Raw genomic sequence first — 19,275 nt, forward strand, 5'->3', positions numbered from 1 at the left:
TTTTACATAGAGTACGATCCAAGAGATTTTTATTTCATAGTCTATGGCACTTTTATCTTGAAATCTGGTGACAGATTCTATTTCCTTTTCATTGAATTCTTTTACAATTAGTTTTTTACTCAATAATCAGACCTATAGTATATGAACTATGCAAAAAGTCTGTGAAAGGATGAGTCAACTGAAACAATTGGCAGCAGCACACAGTACAAGAGCTGAAAATGCTGGGAAATTATGTTGTATAAACATGTTCGGGGATGAAGAAATCTTCAGTGTCTCCTCCTTCCCTGCCGAGTGGAAGAGTTTTTCCAGCGATGATGGCAGACATGTAGATAGCATGCTATACATGCAGTGAGTACTGGGACACCTTGAGACTTCCACCAGTGCAAGGCTGGCTGCTCCCCAGACAGGCCACACATCACCCACATACAGAGGTACATTTCTACTCATATTCATTGCTGTGTCCTAGAAACAGGGTCTGTGAGTGTGTATGTGGTTGTAAAAACGTGTATCACACTGTGAGTAGGTGACCATTAAAGGCAGGTCTAAGGACTCTGAAACCTAGCTTATTTAGACTGTTATGGTGAGGGTCTGATATACTATTCAGGCAAGAATGCAAAGGTCCCATGCACATGACCGAGTGTGCTTCTGATGTGGGGCTGAGATTGCTGTGGAATGCACTTGGGTGACACTCCCATGCATTCATGTCTTTGGGGGCTTCCAATTCATTCTGTTCCGATGCACAGAGCAAGATAGGGCCAGCTTTATTATCATCTGTGTCATCAGAACAGAATGGATCAGAAGTCCCCATAGATATGAATGCATGATGGGTTGCACTTAGATGTCACTCCAAGTGTCATCCAAGTGTATTCCGCTGCAAACTCTGCCCCACATTGTTTGTGTGCCTGAGGCCTAGGACCAGGGATAGAATTGTATTAAAATGCAGATACATTTAGTACACTAAACAATTAGTGTAGATAATTAAATCTACTAATATTCCTATATGGAAATGTGTCTAGGGGCTTATAATATGTCCATACTCCTAGCCTACATAGCCTCAACATCGGCAGCCTAAAGGGATTGATTATGTGTGCTATATGCACCTGTTTAAAACTTCCTTAGCAGCACATAAGGGTTTTGTGTTATGCCCGGTTCACACTAGCGCTTGTATTCCGTCCGCAAGGAGTCCGCCTGGAGACCCCCCGGACGGAATGCAATCGCAATTGCAAGCGATGTGCTTGCAAAGCACATGGAGCCCATATACTATAATGGGCTCCGTGTGCTTGCCGCACACTGCCCTCACGAATGAATTGTGCGGGCAGTGCACGGCAAGCACGCGGAGCCCATTATAGTCTATGGGCTCTGTGTGCTTAACTGCACAACGCTTGCATTAGTGTTGGTATTCCATCCGCTAGTGTGAACCAACCCTTAGAGTGTGTGTAGGACTGAAATAGCCGCAAAAATAGAGTGGTGAATATATTATACCACAGGCATATCAGTAATTGTTCTGTCCTCTTTGTTTTTTGGACTACTCGTTTTTATGAATCAATTTTAAACGGACTTAATAAAAGTTACATTTTAATAGTTACTGCCTCAGTGAAATTTATTATTGGTTTGGGAGGCATTTTGGAACTGACATATACCCTTTAGAACAGGGGTACTCAACTACCTTTAGGAAATCTCAACTTACCTGGGTCTGCCATCAGGTGAAGGTCCAAGCTGAGCATGTTCAGCATTTACCATATTCCTTGGGTTGATAAGACATGTCTGACACACACTAGGTCTAGAGAAGAAAAATTAAGGTGTTGTCCAAATAATTGTACTATTTAATAATGCTGCTGAGGAGCTCCTAAACATAGCAAACAAATAGTCACCTATCTCCTCTCCGCGAGCTTTCATCCAGTGGGGGCAGCTCCATTTGTCTGTATACAGGTTCTCCATCTGATGTCACCCCGGACATCCTGTTTGTGTCAGGAGACTGATGAACCCAATTACTGGCCTCAGCAGTGACCTCTTAACATATGGTACATGACTGCTGTTTGTGAAGAGGTGACAGTTGATCTCTATGATTGGTCACAGTGGCCACCTAGCACAAAACAGCTCAGGATCTATGTATGGATCTGCTGGCACTTGAAACAGAAGTCCAGGGAGAGCTGGGCAACCATTTGTTATATTTTAGGGGCCCTCAGCAGCTGTATTAGATAATAAAATTATCAGTCGGACAACCACTTTAATTCAACCTCTCCTGGTGTCAAATGGAGTAGAGGGGTCAATGTCACTACGCAACTAGTGAGGTGGCGTTAATGTGATAATATACTGTGAGGGGACACTAATGTGGTATTATAAGGTTTGAGGACACTAACTTGACATTATACTGTGTGGGGCCTCAACATGGCATTATACTGTGTAGGGCCAATAAGGAGCTTTATAAAGTGTAGGGGTAATTAAGGAGAATTATACTGTGTGATAGGGGCACAAATTTAACATTCAAGCCCCTCACAAAGTATAAGGCCCCATTAGTGTCCTCCAAATGTTATAGTAATCAGTGGTTCAGTGGTGTCCCCTCACAGTATGTTCCTTAGTGATCCTCCCATCCCCACAAACAATATAATGTTTTGTACTTTGCATTTTTCACCATTTTCCCCTCTTGTAGGCTGCCAATTTTAGCTGAGCTAGTGAGGAGAGAGTAGCTGCTATGATGTATCCCACACACAGTCTACATAAAGAAAAGGAGATCCTGCTCCTCTATTCAACTTGTACTATTAATTCGATAATAAAAATAACCAAACAAGAAATGACATTGTCAGATGAGAGTAGTCACAGCTTTTTTATACTTTACCACATTGTATTTGAATGTCACAGTGAGGATTATCATCTTGCATCTTTACGTAGGATAGGAGACATGCACGTTAGCTGTAATATACAACAGGGCTCACACTACAGTGGCTTGGATAATTTATATTCCAAATCTTTAACTCTTTAGATGCCACTTTAAATGGTACCCATGACATCTAAGTAGTTAGAGTGAGGGAATGCTCACAATCAGTCCACTGGTCCTCCAACAACATGAAAATTGTGTGTCAGTGGTTACTGATAATACCTTCAGGAATGCCAAGTACAATACCCTATTAGGTCCTGTAAAGGCAGTTTGTATTACAAGGCATGTGCAGCTATATCAAGACAAGCATATAAATAGCTGGGCTTGATAAAATTCCCCCCCAATGTGTCCTGATTTCAATTACCTTTATAAATCCCTTTATTTCAGGGCAGTGCGGGAGTAAAATAAATATATTTACTTAAGATTCTGTTATTTTTTATCTTTAGAGTATCTGTTGGCCGAATCTCGAGAGATTCGCGAGTTTTGTTCAGACCAAAAACATCCAAAACAAGGATGTCTTTTCGGATCCCAGGGTAGAATTAGCAGAGGCCCAGAGAAAACATTGTTACTCACCTCTCCTGACGTCTGATGCTGGTCTCCAGGCATCTTCAGTGATGTCTCAGACCGCTGAGCCTCAGTTGTCATGTGGGTCACACTGGGGCCATGATGTATAATGATGTTGGCACAACCCATGTGACCGCTGAGGCCCTGAGGACGGACCTTAAATCTTTGCAATATTTGTAATTATAGGGTTCACTAACGAACATTACACTGTACACAGGCCACTATGAAACATTATACTGTGTGAAAGGGCCACTGAGGGACATTATACTGTGTGGAGCGGCCACTGTGGAATATTATATTGTATGGAGTAATGGGAGCACTATGCCAAGTGGGGTAGAGGTGCCCAATTCAAATTTTTTCTATGGGGTCCAGTGTTTTATAGTTATGCTTCTGACTAACTGGTACAGTGGGATAAAGGGCCCTGACCACAACGGCTTGCAAGTTATGAGAAGAAAGGATCGAGACATTTCAGCAGTATATCCACATGGAACTGTGCATATTCCGATGCGAACCTTTGGGTAAAAAATGTGCAGTGTAAATTAACATGCTGGGCATATGATGGCAAATATGTATCTATCAAACTTATAAAAGCATAGCCATAAATCTAAACTAAGAAGCAACATAAATTGTATATGACACAAACAACATTGCACATAAGTGTGCATTGTGTGCAATCAGAGTGTAGAGACCCACAAAGCCTTAATAAAAGAGCCAAACAATAGGTCATAAATGTATTGATTTATCATAAACAACACAAATTTAACAAGATAAAATATAGCAGAGATGCTGGCAGGCAGAGGAGATGCAGAATCCATACAGAACCACAGTGCTTGGCAGCCTGCTGCACTTGTGTAGACAGTGGCCTTTTCATTGGAGGTAGTTGATCTATTTTGTGTGGCCCTGACAAGACCTGTCCTTATAGAATTACATCATGCTGTTGTTAATGGTCCTGGTTGTTCTCATCCCCTTTGCTTCTGAGTTAACTAAGGAACTGTATTCTAGGAAAATCAGTGTAATAAATTGGTCCGGAAATATTACTTTTTTATTATATTTTGTAAAAATGATGCTTTGCTATTACATTTCTAAATTAAGGTTGACAGTATTCAGTCATTCTTTCAAAATACAGTAACTATTGTGTCAATATTTATGCATACAGTCATAAATACCACAATAATAGTGAATTGCACTAGTTCATTTTAATTTCAATGGAACATCAGCTGCAGAATTGGGTCTAGGACTTGTCTAGGTCTTGTAACTGGTGAGTGTCATCTAGCTGACTGTGAAAAGCTCTTCACTTCACCATATCCCTATCTGGAGTTCAGTCCTTGATACATTTTACCCACAATGTCCCATAGTTGGAGCAATACCTTAAACAAAAAGTTCTACAATTGTTACTGTATTTCATACTTAAAGAGGTTATGCCACAAAATGTGTAGGATAAATACCAGATTAGTTTTCCCCCCGCTGCTAGGTTAAATTTAGGTTTTTTGCTTGGTGGACAGACAAACCTCCACTCCCATTCTCTTCAATGGGAGCTCCAGAGATAGCCAAATACTTCACTTCAGCTTTCTCTGACACTCCCATTGAAGTGAATCAATGGGAGGGAGGGCCATCCACCAAGTGACACATCTACGTTCACCCTGGCTGTAGTGAGGCTGAATTCACATCATGGGAAAAACACCCCACGTTCTCGAGATAAATCAGGGTCTCAGCGGTCAGTCTTGCACAGATCAGGTATTTATCTTCTAACCTATAGAAAGAGGATACTTACTTTATTTGGCATAACCCCCTTAACTATTGTTGCCATTATGGTATCCATTGAATTGTACTGTATTTTTCTGCAGATCCATAAAATGCTGGGGCACCTACTTGATTTTCCACTTCACATTCTGACTTTACTATTCCTGTCTGTAGGTAAAGCTGGTAAGTGCAACATATTCATGGTCTGAAAATAGCAAGTTGGCATTTCTTATGTTTTCCAGCATTCACATATAATAAATGTGCAGAATAAGTAACATGTTATTCTGCGGGTTGTTACCATTACAGCAATACCTAATTTATACAGTTTTTATTTGTTACTAATTTTGCAGGACAAAATCCCATTTGAGGATTATTTTTGTATCGCCATCTTTTGAGATGCTTAAGATTTTTATTTTTTGATAGAGTTTGTTGAAGGGGTTGTCCCATAACTAGGATCCTATCTATACTGCTAGTTTATGTGGATATAAGACTTTTCCTAAATACATTGCTTTATCAAAACTGCTTTGTTTGGCCGCTATCTTAATTTATTCACTTCATTGTTGACACTGGCCCTTGGGATTATCTGCTCATTTGTCAAGTGATGTAGCTGCCTACTCTCAGGGGGGGAGGGAGGGGCTGACAAGCAACGGAGCTCCTAATATACGGGAGGGGGAGGTGAGAGCTCCGGGATTACTGTGCTGTCTATCTTCAGCTTTTCTACTTATCAGCCGGTTTAATTGAATTTGGCTGATAAGGGCTGAAATAAGGAGTCCGTTACCTCTGTATGTAATGCAAGCTGACTGAAATCCAGCTCTGCTACATCAGTGTCCACATCAGCGTAATACTGATGTAGCAGACCCGAACCCAATCAAGATGGTTAGGGGTGAGCTGGACTGCAGAGTGAAGGCAAAAGGGCCAACAAGTACTAAGCATCTCTGGGATCTCCTTGAAGACTGTTGGAAGACCATTTCCGGTGACTACCTCTTGAAGCTCATCAAGAGAATGCCAAGAGTGTGCAAAGCAGGAATCAAAGCAAAAGGTGGCTACTTTGAAGAACCTAGAATATAAGACATATTTTCAGTTGTTTCACACTTTTTTGTTAAGTATATAACTCCACGTGTTACTTCATAGTTTTGATGCCTTCAGTGTGAATCTACAATTTTCATAGTCATGAAAATACAGAAAACTCTTTGAATAAGAAGGTGTGTCCAAAGTTTTGGTCTGTACTGTGTATATTTCATTTTATATAGGAAAGGGGTATTTTGGGGCTTTATTCATTCCATCACTTTTTTAACACACCATGTTTATTTTTTTTTACAAATTTTTTTAACGTCCCACTAGGAAACATGAACTAGCATTGTAATACACATGTATTGCAGTGTTTAGAGGAAATCTGAATAAGCAGACATGTTGGTAGACTTCCTCCATTCAAAGCAGTTTAGCCAGGTATTTAGGCCTGTCAGCCCAGGGTCACTGTCAGATCCCGAGCTTCCAAAAATACATATCAGCACCCCTTAAAATCACCAATGGGGGGGGGGGCAGATTATTCTAGTAGAACCCCTTAAATGCTGCGCTCATGTTTGACAGCATCATCTAATGGGTTAAAACCCCTGATCTGAGCTCAACCCCATCCAGGGATAATGGAGCGTACTGTGTAAGGGCCACAAGAAAACGGCCAGAGACATGCACCGCCGACTGCGCATGTGTGAATTTTATATCCAGAAAAAGCCGACAGAAGAAGACATCTCGGGGAGGCGTGCCAGAACAAGTCAAAGGCTGGTGCTGGAGAATTTTCTCGCAGCAAAGGGGACACCCCCAGTGCAGCTGTGAGAAAACTCATTTACATAGTGAAGAAAACCGGGATATCTACAGAACAGCGGCGTAGAGAAGACTTCTAAAGGTAGGAGGAGAATAGCTTTTCTTAAGGCTATTCCTACATGTTAGGGAAAAAATGGGAGGATTCAGGCAGTGATGAAAGCCAAAGGTGGATTTACAAAATAATAAAAGTTTTAATTTAGATTTTTTAGCAAAACACCGCACTGTCTATCACTAAGCAATCCTTCTTCTTACTTTTAAGTGCCCCAAGTCATGTGGTTTACAGAACTAGAGGGCATCTCGATGGCAAGGTGAAATCTTCCCTCTTAAAGGGGTTGGCCACTTTTAGAACAAGAGTTATTGTTTGTACATTAAAAAGTTATACAATTTCCAATATACTTTCTGTATCGATTCCTCCAACATACTAACCTGTCCCTGGTCCTACAGTGTCTCCCAGTCTTTATTTTAGCTGCAAGACTGGACTGCGAGACTGCGTTCACATTGAGTATTTTGGTCAGGAATTTGGTCAGGAAATGGACTCAAATTCCTCCTCCTAAAAACGCCTCACCATAGGACTGTATGGTGAGGCTTATTTTGGAGGAGGAATTTGAATCAGTTTCCTGACCAAAATACTCAATGTGAACGCAGTCTTGCAGTCCAGTCTTGTAGCTAAAATAAAATGTGGTTATCTGTTTAAATGGGTTTTCCCATCTTACTCATTCACCAGCTTATCAGCTTTTTTCTTATCACTTCCTCTTTTCTGGGCCAAGCTGGTGGGTGGGCTTAGAATTGTTAATAGGCAGATAAGAAGAGACAAAACTTCCAAGCTGCCAGAATGTACAGTGATTTTGCACTGAACTCCACACTAATGTCTGCATTTACATAGACAAATAACAAGCACTGAGCAAGCCCACTGTTGGAGACCTTACCAGGTTATCAGGTGCTCATGGGAGGGAGCCTCCAAAGACAGTATGATAACCTCCTAAGCAAGGTTCACACTAGCGTCGGTGTCCGACAGCTAGTGTCTAATGCTAATGTCCGCAGAAGATTTTAGCATTGGACACTAGCTGTTTCCATTTTCAATTTGCATGATTTTAAATGGGACATCATGTAGTGTCCTTTAGTCTCCGTGGGTGTCCTTAAGTGACCGTTTGAAAAGACGTCTGATTTTTCAAGCGGACAGCAAAATCCTACATGTACAATTTAGCTGTCCGCTTGAAAAATTGGACATCTTTGTAAACGGACACTTAAGGACACCCAGGGATACTAAAGGACACTACATGATGTCCCATTTAAAATCATGCAAATTGCAAACGGACACAGCTAGTATCCGATGCTAAAATCTTCCGCGGACATTAGCATCGGACACTAGCTGTCGGTCACCAACGCTAGTGTGAACACCCCCTTAGTGCTTATACTCTGTCCTTAGTTGTCCCTAAAGGCCTCTACACAGCCCAAAGCCTTCTTGGTTGCCCCTACACCCCTACACAGTATAATTTCCTTCACATAGTTTAATGACTTCTTTAGTGCCCTCAGCATTAAGGCTAAGGGCCCACGTTGTGGAAACAGCATTTTTTGCTGCAGTTTTTGAGCCAAAAGCCAGGATTAACCAGAGTGCCATCCACTTTACACAGGTTTTTTGCCATGACGTTTCCATCACATCCAAAACACTGCGTGTTCACAACGTGTGGCGCCGAACCTAAAGGAGTTTTCCCACAAATTTTCACCTTATTTAAAATTGTAATGTAACAGTTAAACTTGTGTTTCTTGATATGTGTTTTTAATACCAAATCTTTGTGCATGTTTTATCTTGCAGAGAAATGTATTAATGATGAAGTGGATGGTGAAATCAAATATGCCAGTGTCGGGGAGCCTTTGCACGTCATCTGTCCACTTCATTCGTTATTGAATAAAAATAATTTTAGTGTAACCTGGATAAGAAATGACTCACAAACAGAAATCACCTCAGACAAAAAAGCAAGAGTTCATCAAGATCAAGAGTACCTAAAGTTTATCCCGGCGGATTTACATGACAGTGGACTCTACCAATGTATTCTCAGGTGCGATTAGTTTACAACTGTGCTTACGGCTATTATTTTGGTTAATGCGTTACAGGGAAATTATCATCCTATGTGGATTACAACAGGTCCATTTACTTCCACTGTGTTTATAATTTTGGAAATGGTTAAAGGAGTTTGCCCTCTTAAGGCTAAGGTCCCACATTCCGGAAATGCAAGATTGACCACAAAAGGAATTGGAAATGAATAGGAAGTACTTATTCCTTTACCTTCTGCTCAATCTGGCTTTGGCTCAAAAAATGCAACTAAATTTGCAGCAAAAAAGCTGCATTTTCGCAATGTAGGGCCTCAGCGGCATTTTATAGTCTCATCCACACATTTCTCATCCACAAGTTTTGGAAAAATGTGTGCAGCAGACATGCTGTTATTTCTAAAACCATTGCGTTTTTGGAAATTACATCCTGTCAATTATACCAACAGAAACACCCACAGTTTCCCTATAGGTATAATGGAAGCAGAAAGTCCAGAGAGGAAACTGCTGCTGACTTTCTGAGGAAAGCGCTGTGGGAAAAAACATGATGTGCTGCTTCTGCGATTTTTGCCACTACATTGGGCCTGAGCCTAATGCCCGGATCACACTAGCTTATGTGTTCCGTTCAGAAGGTGTCCGCATGAGGATCCCCCCGGACGGAATACAAGTGCAACTGCAAGTGAAGTGCAGTTAAAGCGCACGGACCCCATAGATGACTATAATGGGGTCTGTGTGCTTGCTGCGCACTGCCTGCACGAATGATTCGTGCGGGCAGTGCGCGGCAAGCGCACGAACCCCATTATAGTCTATGGGGTCCATGCGCTTTAACTACACAGCACTTGCAGTTGCGCTTGTATTCTATCCAGGGGTGTCCTCATGCGGACACCTTCTGAACGGAACACATAAGCTAGTGTGAACTGACCCTAAGGCTAAAGCCCCACGTTGCAGAAACACAGCATTTTTTGTTGTGGTTTTTTGAGGGAGAACCTGGAGTGGATTCAGCAGAAGGGAGAAGTATAAGAGCTTCCTATATACTTCTCATTCCTTTTGCAGCCATTCTTGGCTATATTTGAAAAAAATGTTTAACTTTTAATTGTCCACAAATTTTAAATATGCTTATGTTCATGTTAAAAATAACTTTAGGCTAAGGCCCCCACATTGCAGAACACAGCTAAAAAGCATTTTTTTCTACAGAATTTGTCAGTACAATTCTGCTGAGTTTTTATCTCTGGTTTTTCTTCCCTTATTAAATATATAGGAAAAATGAAAGCGTTTCCGCAGGTAAAATTCACATACTGCATTTTTCAAAAATGCACGTGTCTTCTCCAGCAATGTGTGGATGGGATTAGCCAGAATCTCATTCACATTGCTAGTACTGTAAATGCTGTGGTTTTTTTCCATAGCAGAAAAAGTGCTGTGTTTCCACAATGTGGGGCATTAGTCTTAAAGGGGTTGTCCAGACAAAACTTTCAACGTTTAAATCTACTGGGGGCAGTGAAAAAAAAAATACATACCTGTCCCAGTAGCTCCGTTGTGGTCCCACTGGTCCTGGTTCATTTGCTCTCTCGGGTCTCTTCTAGTGTTGTGCTGAAGCTGCTGATTGGCCTCAGCTGTCACATGACCGCTGAAACCAATCAGCAGGCCTCAGGAAGAGGACCCATGATGTCACAGGTAGTGACATTCAGGCACTTTGCTAATTGGTCTCAGCAGTCATGTGTCCACTGAGGCCAATCAGCAGCTTCAGCACAACGCTGGAAAACACCGCTGGAACAGATGAACTAGGAGGGACAGGAGGACAACGGAGCAACGGGGACAGGGGAGTGTATTTTTTTTTTTTTTTATTCACTGCCCCCAGCTTATTTAAACTTTAAAAGTGTTGTCCATTTTTGCCTGGACAACCCCTTTAAGGATGCAACCAATTTTGAGCCTTACGGATGCCGCACTTTCAACCAATTTTGGGCTCTAGGGATGCTGCAGTTTCATGAGCCTTATAAATGTAAAATACATTTTTAATTTTCCTTTTGACATAGGAGGGCTTGTTTTTTGTGGAATGAGTTGTGTGTCGTGAGAAAATAATTTAACTTATACTCATTTTTGTGGGTTTGGGGTTGATGAAAACATTGAAGGGTACAGTTATATATCTAGTATTTTTTCTTTTGCTGATAAAGACTTTATCCTTCTTTTACATACAGAAACGTAACACACTGCATCAAATATATTAGGAGAGTAGAAGTGTTTAAGTTTGACGATGGTCTTTGCTATAAGCATTCAGTGAGGTTTCGGAATCACACAGCCAAAGCAGGAACACTTACAATTCAGTGTCCAAACCTAGACAAGTATGGCAATTACTCGAACATGCAAGTGATGTGGTTTAAGGTACTTCTATTATTACTTTCTTTATTTCATTCATTACAACTGACTTGCAAACCGCAATCCAGCAACTCACGTATCACTATCTAAACAAGCTAAGACCTTACTTAACTCCTCATTGATATTGCTATTGCTGTATACAGCAAGAACTCTGAGCATTAAAGGGAAAAGCAGTCATCACTATACAAAACATTTTTGTCTATACAGTCCTATGAAAAAGTTTGGGCACCCCTATTAATCTTAATCATTTTTAGTTCTAAATATTTTGGTATTTGCAACAGCCATTTCAGTTTGATATATCTAATAACTGATGGACACAGTAATATTTCAGGATTGAAATGAGGTTTATTGTACTAACAGAAAATGTGCAATATGCATTAAACCAAAATTTGACCGGTGCAAAAGTATGGCCACCTCAACAGAAAAGTGACATTAATATTTAGTAGATCCTCCTTTTGCAAAGATAACAGCCTCTAGTCGCTTCCTGTAGCTTTTAATCAGTTCCTGGATCCTGGATAAAGGTATTTTGGACAAACAATTCAAGTTCAGTTAAGTTAGATGGTCGCCGAGCATGGACAGCCCGCTTCAAATCATCCCACAGATGTTCAATTATATTCAGGTCTGGGGACTGGGATGGCCATTCCAGAACATTGTAATTGTTCCTCTGCATGAATGCCTGAGGATTTGGAGCGGTGTTTTGGATCATTGTCTTGCTGAAATATCCATCCCCGGCGTAACTTCAACTTCGTCACTGATTCTTGAACATTATTCTCAAGAATCTGCTGATACTGAGTGGAATCCATGCGACCCTCAACTTTAACAAGATTCCCGATGCCGGCATTGGCCACACAGCCCCAAAGCATGATGGAACCTCCACCAAATTTTACAGTGGGTAGCATGTGTTTTTCTTGGAATGCTGTTTCTTTTTGGACGCCATGCATAACGCCTTTTTTATAACCAAACAACTCAATTTTTGTTTCCAAAATGAAGCTGCCTTGTCCAAATGTGCTTTTTCATACCTCAGGCAACTCTATTTGTGGCGTACGTGCAGAAACGGCTTCTTTCTCATCACTCTCCCATACAGCTTCTATTTGTGCAAAGTGCGCTGTATAGTTGACCGATGCACAGTGACACCATCTGCAGCAAGATGATGCTGCAGCTCTTTGGAGGTGGTCTGTGGATTGTCCTTGACTGTTCTCACCATTCTTCTTCTCTGCCTTTCTGATATTTTTCTTGGCCTGCCACTTCTGGGCTTAACAAGAACTGTCCCTGTGGTCTTCCATTTCCTTACTATGTTCCTCACAGTGGAAACTGACAGGTTAAATCTCTGAGACAACTTTTTGTATCCTTCCCCTGAACAACTATGTTGAACAATCTTTGTTTTCAGATCATTTGAGAGTTGTTTTGAGTAGCCCATGATGCCACTCTTCAGAGGAGATTCAAATAGGAGATCAACTTGCAATTGGCCACCTTAACCGGTTAAGGACCGCTGGCCGTAAAATTACGGCCAGTGATCCTGGTACCTAAAGACCGGCCGATTGTAAAAATACGGCCGGTCTTTAGACTCCATTTTAGAGGGGATCGCGCGTCCCCCCGGCGACAGTCCCGCCCCCACTACCGGCGCGGGACTTGGTGAACATGCCGGGGACCGATCTGATTGGTCCCCGGTCATGTGATCGCTGTGACAGCAAGTCACAGCGATCCGTTCTATTTACAGTAGTGACGGCTGCTTCTAAGTCTCCTCCTTCTCCTCTTCTTCTTACACTTAGTTTCTTTTGTGAGGAGAAGAGAAGAAGAAGCGATATCTTAGAGCAGCAGCTGTCACAAAACACTATACTTTGTTTCCACTGCCCAAAAACCCATCGATCACCCCATCCACTGCCCAAAAACCCCTAATTCCCACCCCATATCACCTTATACATAGATCATATTTATATATATATATATAAAAAAATAAATATATATATATATCTCTGTATATCAGATCTAGATAGGGAGATATATCTATATATATATACCCGCCATATAGGTATATATATATATATATATATATCTGTCCCCTGTATAGCGCTAACATATTCTGCGGCGCTTTACAGCCACTGTGCCAAAGAGGGCTAGCAATAATCAGCTCTCTAGCTAAATACATATATATATATCTACCGTATAAAATATATATATATATATATATATATATATATATATATACCCGCCATATAGGTATATATATATATCTGTCCCCTGTATAGCGCTAACATATTCTGTGGCGCTTTACAGACATTGTCAGCCAAAGTGTCAAAGAGGGCTCGCAGTAATCAGCTCTCTAGCTAAATACATATATATATATATCTACCGTATAAAATATATATATATATATATATATATATATATATATATACCCGCCATATAGGTATATATATATATCTGTCCCCTGTATAGCGATTATGGCAAGGAGGTTTTATACTAGTGAGGAGGCATACGCCATTCTTTGGTCAGATGCATCAGATGCGTCTGACACTGAAACATTTGCAGACAATGAAAATGACAATATAAGTGTCAATTCCGATATGTCTTCAGGGGACGTTCTCCCTGATGACATTGACTCTTCAGATGGTGAAGGTGCAGGAACTAGCAGTGCGGCAGCACACAGTGACACTTTCCCACTAATTGATGTGCGTTCCCTCCAGTGGGCACCTGCTCCATCTTTTGCCCCTAGAGTCCACCCATTTACTGCATCTCCTGGCATAACAGTGGATGATTCCCAATTTACCCACATGAATTATTTTAGTTTATTCATAAGCGACGACCTCCTCAATGAAATTGTCCTTCAAACGAATTTATATGCCACCCAGTACATAACCCAAAAACCTTCCTCTGCCCATGCCAAAGATTGGACACCCACAGATCTAGTGGAAATGAAAAAATTTTGGGGCCTCACCCTAAATATGGGTATTGTAAAAAAGCCCTCAATCAGATCATATTGGTCAAAAAGTCCTGCACAGTCAACCCCAATATATTCGGCAGTCATGTCCAGGCTTCGCTATGAGCGAATAATGAGGTTCCTTCACTTCAGTGATAATTCACAGGCCCCCCCAAGTAATGATCCAAACCGTGATCGGTTATTCAAACTGAGACCCCTCATAAATTATTTGAACCACTCCTTTTTACAACATTACACCCCAGAGCAAAACGTCAGTGTGGACGAATCCCTCCTTAGTTTTCACGGCAGACTGAGCTTTCGCCAATATCTCCCTTCCAAACGGGCAAGATATGGCATAAAGCTATATAAGCTTTGCGAAAGCAGTTCTGGCTACACCGCCGCCTTCAGAATATATGAGGGACGAGATAAAAAAATTAATTCCCCAGGATGCCCCCCAAATTTTCCCATCAGTAGTAAAATAGTGGTGGAGATAATGCAGCCCCTGCTACACAAAGGGTACCACTTGTATTGTGACAACTTTTATTCAGGTGTGGCCCTATTTAGACACTTGCATTGTGCAAACACAGGAGCATGTGGAACCATGTGCAAAAACCGAATTGGTTTTCCGCAGCAGCTAGTGGGGAAGGGCATACAAAAGGGGGAGTCCTGTTCTTATTCTTGTGAGGAGCTGTTGGCGGTGAAATACAGAGATAGGAGAGATGTCTATGTGTTGAGCACAATACACCCCACAGGAACAGTGGCAGTGAGGGAAAGAGGGGCAACAGCAGACAAGCATAAGCCAATAAGTGTGTCCGAGTATAACAAACACATGGGGGGGGTGGATTTAAGTGATCAAATCTTACAGCCCTATTTGATAAAAAGGAAAACCAAAACCTGGTACAAAAAAGTGGCCATCTACCTAATACAAATTGGAATTCACAATGCCTTTTTACTTTATAAAAAGAAGGGAGGCACCGACAAATATCTGGATTTCCAGGAAAAAATAATTCACAACCTCCTTTTTGACCCTCAGGACCCCATAGAGAACCCCCAGTCTGAAAATGTCAAACGACTAACTGAAAGGCATTTTATCAGTCTAATTCCCTCCACAACAACACGAGCTAACGTGCAAAAAAAATGCCGTGTCTGCGCCAAAAATGGGCGACGCAGAGATACCCGTTACTTTTGTCCCTCATGCCCCTCACAACCAGGCCTGTGTATTTCTTGTTTTGAGAGATACCACACTGTTGTTCATTATTAGAGCTCTTCCCCAGAAAATATTCCACTTCTAATTTTGTGGTTGCCACCAAGCCCCATTTTTTGCATAAACCTGCAAATTCCTATTGTTATAAACTCTAAATTCCCTAAATTATACCCCTAGATGAATACATTGGGGAACAAAAATACTAATTACATTTTTTGCATCTTTTTCAACATTTCACAAAAAATCTGGATACTCTAAGAAGATGCTAAAGCACTTATTGAATGCCTGCAAACTATTCTAGCAAAATCTGGCCTACAAAATCCAATTAGCGCTCCATCCGTTCTGAGAGCGACCGTGTGCCCGTACATTTGGGTACCAGCACATATGGGGTATTGTCACGTTCGGGAGAAATTGGGTAACAAAATGTGGGGTGCAATTTCTCCTTTAACCCCTTGTGGAAATGCAAAATTTGGGGTAAAGCAACATTTTATAGCAAAAAATGTCATTTTCCCATTTGCTGGGCCAATTCTGTGAAACAACTGTAGGGTCAAAGTGCTCAATATACCCCTTGATAAATTCCTTGAAGGGTCTAGTTTCCAAAATAGGGTGATATTTTGAGGGTTTCCACTGTTTTGGCACTTTGGGGGCTCTGCAAAAGGGACATGATGCCTGCAAACTATTCTAGCAAAATCTGGCCTACAAAATCCAATTAGCGCTCCATCCGTTCGTACATTAGATTACCAGCACATATGGGGTATTGTCACGTTCGGGATGAATTGGGTAACAAAATGTGGGGTGCAATTTCTCCTTTAACCCCTTGTGGAAATGCAAAATTTGGGGTTAAAACAACATTTTATAGCAAAAAATGTCATTTTCCAATTTGCTGGGCCAATTCTGTGAAACTCCTATAGGGTCAAAGTGCTCACTATACCCCTTGATAAATTCCTTGAGGGGTCTAGTTTAAAAAATGGGGTCATTTTGGGGATGTTTCTACTGTTCTGGCACTTCAAGGGCTCTCCAAATGCAACATGGTGCCTGAAAGATATTCCAGCTAAATTTGCCCGCCAAAATCCCAACAGCGCTCTTTCTGCTCTGGACCTTACAGTGTACCCATACATCACTTTACAGCCACATGTGGGGCATTTCTGTAGTTGGGGGAAAATGCGTAACAAATTGTGGGGTGCATTTTCTCCTTTAACCCCTTGTGGAAATGCAAAATTTTGGGTTAAAGCAACATTTTATAGCAAAAAATGTAATTTTCCAATTTGCTGGGCCAATTCTGTGAAACTCCTGTAGGGTCAAAGTGCTCACTATACCCCTTGATAAATTCCTTGAAGGGTCTAGTTTCCAAAATGGGGTCACATTTTGGGGGTTTCCACTATTTTGGCACCTTGGGAGCTCTGCAAATGGGACATGGTGCCTGCAAACTATTTTATCAAAATCTGGCCTACAAAATCCAATTAGCGCTCCATCTGTTCTGAGAGCGACCGTGTGCCCGTACATTAGGGTAACAGCACATATGTGGTATTGTCGTGTTCGGGAGAAATTGTGTAACAAAATATGGGGTGCAGTTTCTCCTTTAACCCCTTGTAAAGATGAAAAATTTAGGGCTACAGTAACATTTTATTACGAAAAAAGTAATTTTTCATTTTCACGTCTCAATGGTAAAAAAATCTGTGAGACACCTGTAGGGTCAAAGAGCTCACTATACCCCTTGATAAATTCCTTGAAGGGTCTAGTTTCCAAAATGGGGTCACATTTTGGGGGTTTCCACTATTTTGGCACCTTGGGAGCTCTGCAAATGGGACATGGTGCCTGCAAACTATTTTATCAAAATCTGGTCTACAAAATCCAATTAGCGCTCCATCCGTTCTGAGAGCGACCGTGTGCCCGTACATTAGGGTAACAGCACATATGTGGTATTGTCGTGTTCGGAAGAAATTGTGCAACAAAATGTGGGGTGCATTTCCACTTTTAACCCTTAGTAAATGTGTAAATTCTAGGGCTAAATGAATATATTAGTGATAGAAATTGAAAAATGTAAATTTGACCTCCATTTTGTTTTAATTGCTGTGAAATGCTGAAAGGGTTAAAAAACTTTCTACCTGCTGTTTTGGATTCTTTCAGGAGTGCAGTTTTTAGAATGGGGTGACTTATGGGGGGTTTTATTACAGAGGCCTTTCAAGTTCCCTTCTGAACTGAACTGGTCCCTTGAAAATTGTGTTTTGGAAATATTCTTGAAAATTTGGAAAATTACTGCTTGACTTGTAAGCCTTATAATATCTGAAAAAATTTAAAGAGTGATTAAAATTTGATTGCAACATAAATGAAAGACATGGTTAATTAGATTTATGAAAAAAATTGGTTCCCTGTCGTCCTCAACAGCGGCACAATGTGGGGTATTTCTGCCCCTGTGTGCTGGTAGGACAGGCGGATATTTAATTAGCCAATCAAATGCGTGGCAGGCCCTATAAGAGGGCACAAGAACCTCCCCTCTGCGTGTTTTTTTCTGTCCTGTGTGGACAGAGGACAGGTGGGAGGACTTGTGTCCTCTTAGAGAAGCTCAGCAGGATCACTCACCTCCTGAGCGGTTGTTTTCTTCTTGTCACCTTCTGTGCCCTGCGGGGAGAAGGTGCTTGTTAGCCATGTGTGGCTACCCCCCTCTATCCCCCCTGCCCCCCCTCTCCTCCGCTTCCCCTGCTCCTTGTGACTTACCTGACATTTTGGTGAGAGTCCGGGGACTCCGCATGCCGCCTCTGGTGGCCGCGCGGACTGCCGGCGGGTGGAACCACACTGTTGTGTATCCTGTTCCCCGCCGGCCGCTGTAAGCGCGCACTTCCGGTTTCGCCAGAAGTATCATAGCGCCATGGCAACGGCCTGGCGCTGGCGGCCGCTCACTCAGGGAAGATTCAGGCCTTATTAAAGGCCGGAAAAGACGGGGAGATGTGGGGGTAAGTGCCCGTGTTAAGGGCCTCTTGGTGGGGGGGAATGTATATCTTTGCAGACCCCTGATTACAGGGTTAGTTGTCTGGGCAGGTTGCCTCACCTGCTTTGATTGTGGCTCCGCCCACTTCCAGCCGGCCAGAATTAAGAGGCTGGCTGGCCTGGTGTCAGAGACCTTCCTGCAGTATCTGCTGAAGGCGTGCGATTGTGGTGTTCATTGATCTTGAACTCTTTTCCAGTTTGCAAACTTTATTGGGATCCGTCACCTCGCTGTCCGGTCTACAGGACCTGGTAAGATTTACCCTTTTTTAAAGCTGGTATGATGTCATGGTGACAGTGTTGCATGGTCTATTATCTCTCTCTGTAGGATATGTCATCCTCTACTACCCCTCCTGGGGATGGTAGGAGGAAAACCTCTTCCAAGAGGAAACATCTTTCCTGCTTCGATTGCGACACACCGCTCCCTGATGGTAGGTAGCGGCTTGAAAGGTTGTGCCCTGCGGGGTACTACTGGTCCTATAACTTGCCTATTTTCAGGCTATGAGTGGGCCCGTTGTCGCGGGTGCAGAGGTCCTCCACCTGTGGATCCCTCTCCCAGAGATATGATGGCATGGGTCAAGGAGATGGTGAGTTTGGGCATCGCTTGGGTAAATAGTTATTCCCTTGCTTGTACTCTCCTTTTTGTTTTGCAGGATGATTCCCTCAAAGGGATCCATTGCACCTTGTCTCAGCTCACCAGGAGACCATGCTCTGAGCTCCGTTCCTCGTCTCTCCCCCCCCCCTTGTAACACCTGCGGG

General features: G+C 42.1%; 1 protein-coding gene across 1 annotated transcript in view; it reads left to right on the forward strand.

Annotated features, from left to right (window-relative positions):
* Positions 1 to 355: 355 nt before the first annotated feature.
* The window catches only part of LOC142195382 (interleukin-1 receptor type 1-like), a 39,630-nt gene continuing 20,710 nt past the window's right edge, over positions 356 to 19,275 (forward strand). The window contains exons 1-4 of the mRNA XM_075265128.1: positions 356 to 431; positions 5,284 to 5,362; positions 8,811 to 9,054; positions 11,236 to 11,419. Coding sequence (XP_075121229.1) covers positions 5,293 to 5,362; positions 8,811 to 9,054; positions 11,236 to 11,419 — 498 coding nt within the window. The 5' untranslated portion in view covers positions 356 to 431; positions 5,284 to 5,292. The remainder of the gene's footprint in view (positions 432 to 5,283; positions 5,363 to 8,810; positions 9,055 to 11,235; positions 11,420 to 19,275) is intronic.

The sequence above is a fragment of the Leptodactylus fuscus genome, chromosome 2, assembly GCF_031893055.1.
Source record: "Leptodactylus fuscus isolate aLepFus1 chromosome 2, aLepFus1.hap2, whole genome shotgun sequence".
NCBI classification, from domain to species: domain Eukaryota; kingdom Metazoa; phylum Chordata; class Amphibia; order Anura; family Leptodactylidae; genus Leptodactylus; species Leptodactylus fuscus.